This window comes from Pinus tabuliformis, chromosome 5_2 (genome assembly GCF_031772625.1).
Source record: "Pinus tabuliformis cultivar Carrire ecotype Pingquan chromosome 5_2, CPIR1, whole genome shotgun sequence".
Taxonomy (NCBI): Eukaryota; Viridiplantae; Streptophyta; class Pinopsida; order Pinales; family Pinaceae; genus Pinus; species Pinus tabuliformis.
Genome location: NC_142306.1, coordinates 391579107 through 391586867, shown reverse-complemented (window position 1 = coordinate 391586867; position 7761 = coordinate 391579107). Strand labels below are relative to the sequence as shown.

The 7761-nt window shown below is 32.5% G+C and overlaps 1 protein-coding gene across 1 annotated transcript; it reads left to right on the top strand.

Annotated features, from left to right (window-relative positions):
- The first annotated feature begins 586 nt into the window (after positions 1 to 586).
- On the top strand, positions 587 to 2615 carry LOC149159154 (pectinesterase 2-like). The gene is made up of 2 exons (XM_089434208.1): positions 587 to 1634; positions 1936 to 2615. Exons 1-2 carry the CDS (start codon positions 587 to 589, stop codon positions 2613 to 2615), a joined length of 1728 nt encoding a protein of 575 aa, XP_089290334.1.
- Positions 2616 to 7761: the final 5146 nt, after the last annotated feature.

Below are 7761 nucleotides of genomic sequence, written 5' to 3'. Positions count from 1 at the left end.
ATCATGACTCAACACTATAACTTACTAATACCACATATTATAACCATAATTCATGGTTATAATTCATGGTTATATATATATATATATAGATATATCACTTAACCAGTTTTAATAATTAAATTTAAATTTTAAATACTGTATTTCAAACTAAATTAGCAAATTTTAATAAAACTACAAAAATAACATTTAGAATACTACACTTAAAAACCATCACAAATTACCTAGCGATAAAAGCAACCCATGGAATGTTCGGAGCCATGCAGCATACTCACTTTCCATTGTAGGTATCTATAGGACATCCTTGACATACATCACATTCTCAACTATTCTAAAATCTCAAATCCAGTCATCCTTGACATACATCACATTCTCAACTATTCTAAAATCTCAAATCCAGTCGAGTGGACTGAAATTAAGTTATGTTAAACTAAACTGTAACGGTAACTACATGGAAAAGTCTTTTTCCAAATATAGCGAAGAGCTCTATAAAGATCCCACGACTCGGCGACGAGATGTACCGAAGTAGTTTTTGCGTGTGTTTGTGGCCTCCCCGTCCTTCAATAACATATTAATAGTGTCAGAAATCATGAATTTTCTGAGGTTTCAAACATGCTTGTTTCGTGTGGCTAGACACAGCTCGAAGTTGATGAAAAATATATCGGCCAGGTCTGTGGCTTTTGCTCTACTTGTACTTGCTGCTGTGTGTGTAGCTCTTGCCATGATTAACGCAGATGCTCATGGGATGGGAATGAACCGCAGCGAGTTGGAGACCACCGGGATTTTCGAATCGGTGTGCAGCGAGACGTTGTATCCGGACGTGTGTGTTTCGAGCTTCTTAGCACATCCCGAAGCCGCCAGAGCTGCAACCTCCAAGGAGCTCGCCGGGATTGCCGTGAAGGTAACCCTGGAAGAACTCAAAACCCTTGCTGCAGCTTTACCGTCTGAGATGGGCCGGCGATCCCCGGGCCGAAATAACCGATCCGCCGTTGAAGATTGCATGGAGCTTTTGGGATATAGTTTCCGTCAGCTTAACGACTCTCTCACGTCTATCCAGAAGTCGCAGTGGAGAAAGGAGGAGGCCGAAGATGTTCAGACTTGGCTGAGCGCGTCTCTTACCAATCAGGAGACTTGTATAGGAAGGCTAAAGGGGCGTAATTCCGAGGATCCTCTGCTACTCGATGGGGCGCTCCAAAAAGTTTCGAAGCTCCTCAGCAATTGTCTTGCAGTGATGAATAGTATTGAGACGGCGAGCGATCAACGTGTAAGTTCTCTTTCAGCAGGCAATGGCCGGCGCCTGTTGAACGATCCCTCTCATGCCAGCGAATTGTATTCTGTGAAGAACGGTTTGCCTTCGTGGCTGTCTCCGGCCGATCGTCGGCTTCTTCACGGCAGAATAACGGCGGACGCAATCGTGGCGCAAGATGGTAGCGGGAATTACAAGACTATCATGGAAGCGGTGAACGCCGCTCCCAGTAAAAGTAAGGGGAGACATGTAATCCATGTGAAGGCGGGAATCTACAAGGAGAGGGTTACCGTCTCCAAAGAAGGTATCGCGCTCGTCGGAGATGGTAAGAGCGTTACAGTGGTTAGAGGAAGCAGGTCAGGATCATCGCTTAAATCTGACGCCAACTTCGGTATGTTCACTTCTTTAACGCCAATCTTCCTTCACACCAATTTCATTTATAGAGATGAGTTACAGAGATAGAATGCTGCTGCATGTAAAACGCATAGGGATTTAATTCACACAAGTCAGATATTGCATGGATAGTCCGTGGGCCCATTTCACGGGAACTTTATTTTTAAAACTGAAGTACTTAGTTTTCAGTACAATAATTTATTATTCCAACTTTCTTGGTTTCTTACTTAGTTTTCAGTACATTATTCCAACCCTCTTTGCCTCTTACTTCCGTTTGATTCTTCAAACTTGTTGTGCAGTTGCTGCGGGAAACAGATTCATTGCTGTCGACATGGGGTTTCAAAACACGGCCGGTCCACTCAAGGGCCAAGCCGTTGCTCTTATGGTAGCATCAGATCAATCTGCCCTGTACCGCTGCAGCATCGAAGGTTACCAGGACACGCTGTACGCACATAGCCAAAGACAATTTTACAGAGAATGCGATATCTACGGCAGCGTGGACTTCATCTTCGGCAATGCTGCTGCAGTGTTCCAGAGTTGCAACATTCTGGCGCGGAAGGGGAAGGGGAGCAAGAGTTTTATAAGTGCACACAGCCGAATGGATCCACACCAAAAAACCGGCTTCTCCTTCCAAAACTGCAGAGTGACTGCGGCTGACAACAATCCGGTTCCCACGTACCTTGGAAGACCGTGGAAGCAGTACTCTCGGACGGTGTACATGCATTCATATTTGGACACTATTATTGCTCCTCAAGGTTGGTACCACTGGAAGGGAAGCTTTGCACTGGACACACTTTACTATGGAGAATATATGAACTTTGGTCCCGGTGCAACAACTGCGAATCGAGTGACGTGGCCTGGTTATCATGTCATCACTTCTCCTACAGTCGCCTCTCAATTCACTGCAGCAGAATTCATATCCGGAAATTCATGGTTGCCATCTACTGGCATTCCATTCCATTCCAATTGGCTGGTCTAACTGCTGGCTGAATATCCTATAACTTTCTTCTTCTTCTTTCTGCTGGCTGGTCTTGTCTGCTCTCTAGATACTATAATAACAATAAATGTGTCCCTGCTTTTTAAAATAGCAATGATAAGTTACATGAGCAAGAAACGATGCGAAAATAGACTTCAGAGACCTGTGAGCTATCGCAAAAAATCATTCTGCCCGTTTGTCAAATGCCCTAGAGGCCAGAACTACCCAGGAATTGCAGTAGCACTAAATTATTTTTCTGGAATTGCAATAGCAGTAAATTATTTTTCTGGAAACATTTGTCCTTTTTAATGTTCTTCCATGTATGCGAAGTAACGGCGCGATGTCTGTGTAATAAAATACAGGTAAACCGTAATGTCTGAGAAATAAAATACAGGAAAAAGTTTTTGTATGCATCTAAAAGATTTAGAGTTGACTATGAGATTTGAATTTTGAATGTCATATATATTTTATTAAGCTGTTTTTAAGGATTTAAGGATGAATGGTATAAATATTTTTAAAATTGGAATAGTGATGTTTTTTTTTTTAGTTTTTTTTAAATAAAGTCTTTAATGATGTAATAATTTTTATTTTTTTGGTTGAGTATGTTTTTTTTTTGTAATTTGGTATGATTGCATTTTTATTATATTTAATTTTTTACTTCTATCAAGGAATAGTATAAGATTTGAACCTAAGACATTATTTTCGGTGAGATTTCATTTCCATAGCCATTGCCAATTAAGCTATCCCAAGCGGAATTTTTTTGGTTTGGTATTACTATAACTGTTAATATGAATAAATCAAATGTTATACCAAAGCAATTCAAAAAAAATATTTACATTAATTTTATGTATGATAATAATAGTGTGAAGGATATGATCTCATATAAATATGTGAAAGCAATTTTCATATTGAGAAAAATATAGGAGAGAAGGTAGAAGATTTATTATGAATTTGAAAACAAATTAGCTATAAATAACTACACTTTTGGCTTTAGAATAAAAAAATATTTTATTAAACTTTTTGTTATTTTTGTTAGTTTATTTATTTGTGAAATATGAGGTTGTCATATCTCTAAATAAATATGCAAAAACATAAATTAAATTTGAAAGCATTTTAGAATTCACGATCTTAAAATAAAAGACAATAAGCCTTATCATAATCTCATAAAAGGCAATGTTTGAGTAATAAAATTTTAAAAACTGTATACATCATTTAAGTCAAATCCAATGTGCATTGATCTTTAAAAATGCAATTAACTTAAACATATAGTATATTAATTATTCAACAAAATACTATTCGTCAATAACGATGGTCACATTGTGACAAATATTGTCTTTTGGTCCAACATCACATTGTGACAACCATGGTCAACCATGGTCGCAAAATGCCAAAGATTGCCTCAATATGAAAATCAATCATGGTCCAACATCGCATTGTGACAAAGATTGTGTAAATGCAAAAATCAACCATGTTTACTTTAGGGTTTATAACATTTATCTTAGGGTTTATATACCTTGGGTTTATAATATTAATCCCATGGGTTTAATATTATTCCCTTAGGTTTATAATCCCTTCAGTTTTTAGTATTAATCCCTTGGGTTTATTAATCTAAGGGTTCATATTCCTATGGTATACTATTATTCATAAAGTTTATAATATTAATCATACGGTTTAATATAAATCCCTTTAGCTTATAATTATGGTCAACAATAGTAACCATGGTCCAATGTTAGAATGTGATAAATATTGTCTCAATATGAAAACCAACCATGGCCAACCATGTTTATTTTAGCGTTTATAATATTTTATACCTTGTCTTATAATATTTATCTTAGGGTTTATCATAGGATTTTGTAAATATGAAAATCAATCATGGTCAATCATGGTCAACATGGGCCAAACATGGTTAACCATGGTCAATTACGATCAATCATGGTTAGTGATGATCAACAATGATTGAACGGGACATTGTGACAAAGATACTCATAATATGAAAATCAAGTATCCTCATCCTCATCAATAACCATGGTCACATTGTAACAAATATTGTCTCTTGGTTCAACATCACATTATGACAAAGATTGTATCAATGTGAAAATCAACCATAATCAATCAGGTTTATTTTAGGGCTTATTTTATTAATTAATTTATTATACTAAATCATATATATATATATATATATATATATATATATATATATATATATATATATATATAATATTATAGTTTAAAAATAATATTTAATAAATATAAATTATTACAATTATTTATATTATATATACATATACATATATTTTAGAAATTATTAAAGATAATATTTAATAAATATAAATTATTACTATTATTTATATTATAATTATTTAATTTTAATATCTATATTTGTATTATTTTTTAATATTAAATATTTTTATTTTTATTAATTAATTAATTAATATTACTAATAATATTAATGATAATATTAATAAATATAATAATATTTATTAATAAATATAATTGATATATATGTGTTAGTATTTATCAATATAATTATGTTAATTATTTATAATTAACCAAAAGATAGAGTGTTAATTGCAAAATAAACGAAGTCAACATCAACTGCATCTACTGCATCTTAAAGTATGTTGATCTATAAAATATGATGAACATTAACCATGAAAATAGAGTGCTTGTTACATCAAAATACTTGAGTTACAAATAAATAACCAAGTTTATGATATGTGAGCATATAAGAAATTAGAAGTCTTTTAATCATTTATAATACCATTAGTATTGTTAATAGTTTTTAAATTATTTTAATTTTAAATTAATTTTATTTATTTATAAATATTTATATATTATATTTTAAATAAAAATAATTTTAAAACATTTTATTTTAAATTAATATATAATATTAATTTAATAATGTTATTTGTTTTAAAATAATTTAAAATATTTTTGATACGAAATTAAAATAATATATTAAACATAATAAAAATATAATCTTACCAACTCATATATATATATATATAATCAATTACCAATTATAATATATATATATATATATATATATATATATATAAAATCAAAATTATTAATAAAATTGAAGAATAGACATATTACATGTGCTCTCAGATAAAATACAAATTAAAAAAAAAAAAAAACACAAAAACAAACTCAACGCAATCTTGGGTTTGCCCCTGATTGTTTGACTGAAGTTATAAATGTGTGTGTGGGGGCGATATGACTTAATTTTGGTGCAAAGTTTGAGTACACGTGTAAACTTTCGTGGAGTGAGAATGAATTCTCAAAAGTAGTGTGAGGGTGTTTTATTGAGATTAGTTGTTTGCCGGAGCTTCACCTTCGATTTTTGACATGGTAAAAAACACTTTTTCATTTTAGATTATTTTATTTTATTATTTATTTTTATTTTTATTTTTTTAAAATTATATATATATAGATTTCAAAAAATTAATATGATGATGATAGTGGTTAACGTCCGTTGAGACCAAATAATGGTTTATTGGACCTAAAAAAACAAATTATCTATTTTGATTTAAGATTTTATTCCTATGCTCAAAAAGTTTGGAGAGAAGCCTCCTGAGCTCACTATAATTTTAACATTGTAAAAGGCTAGGAAAGTCAGTATTGTAACAAAGATTGTGAAACTGAGATCTAATGTGGTTATACGCAGGGCACTCTAAGAGGAAGTGGTTTTCATCCTTGATGTTCCTATTCTCACATATATGGCAGATCCTTTCCGTCCATGGCATTTTAGGAACTGCCCAACGACATATTTCACTATGGAGCTCATGAGAATTCGTTCTAATCTTTGCTATATTAATTTTCTTCTTTGAGCTAGTTAAAATAGAGAGATACTTTTGATCTTCTAGGGTGGGGTTGATGACCTTCTTATAATAACTTAATTTTCTTTTAGTCGCTAAATCTTTCTCACACCACATTTTTTCTTTGAACTTAGAAGTAACAATATCTTTAATGTTATTTATGTTTTGCAATGCATCATTTTCGTTGATCTCCCAATAGTTTAACCAAGCCCTTATGTCTTTATGCCACCCTCGATTGAGCCTTAGGTGGTTTTGGCTAGAATTTAAAGCTATCTTAGGAAGTCTATGATCGTCTCTGTTACTGATTTTGTACTTGTACAACAGAAACCTAAGCATAGCTAGGCTCTCAATAGGGGAAAGACCTACTTCTATAAGGAGAATAGGATAGGGTGTATTACTTTTAATTTTCAGGTTATAAGTTATAAAATGCTTCTGGATTTGCTCAATCTTTCTCCATGATTCTCTGGAGATGCTGCAACCCCAAACCTCACAGCCATATAAGATAACAGGAGTGACTAAAGTTTCAAAGAGGAACTTCTTTTTATCCCACATTACGAGGTTTGCTATTTTACAATTATTTTCAAGACCAAAATAAGCTTTCCACCCCCCATTAATCCTTTTCTCAATGCTATGGTTCCAGTTGAGCTTGTGATGAATATCAATTCCTAGGTACTTGTAAGAATACACTTCCTCCAAGTTATTATTGTCATACATAAAATTAGCGTAAGTGTCCTTCTTGGATTTGATAATCATAACTTTTATTTTGTCAGTGTTAACAGTCATACCCATGGTAGAGCAGAAATCCTTAAGAAGCCTGAGTTGCTTATTAAGATCAGATGGGCACCTTGCCAAAAGAACAATATCGTCAACATAAAGAAGAAGGATGACGACTATCCCAGCTAAGATCGTGCCATCACATCCTGCTTCTTCGAAATAGCCTTTGAGCTTGTCGATATGTTAATAAATATAGTTAATATATCTAAATAAATTTATATTATAAATTTGTTATTAAAATTATTAAATAATATAAATTTATTATTAAAATTATTAAATTTATTAATATTAACTTTAAGACATCAAAACCTTCGGACACTAAAGACATCTGAAAACTTACTATTTATTTCTGTAATATTAAATTTATTAAACTTATTAAATTATTTTTCCAATATTACTACTTCTCAATTGTATTATTTTTTTATTTTAACCAATTTTAACGGAACCCTCGAATTATTTATCAGTTAATATGGCAAGCAAATGTGGTAAACTAGGTGGGGACGATATTGTAAATGATGCAAGTTAGGCAAGAGGATATTGTAAATGGTCCAGAT

What these genes read in the sequence shown, in the direction of transcription:
- LOC149159154 (XM_089434208.1), top strand. Translation starts at nt 587, where the DNA reads ATGAATTTTCTGAGGTTTCAAACATGCTTGTTTCGTGTGGCTAGACAC. An exon ending in TAAATCTGACGCCAACTTCG is followed by an intron (nt 1,635 to 1,935) that starts GTATGTTCACTT and finishes CTTGTTGTGCAG; the next exon opens with TTGCTGCGGGAAACAGATTC.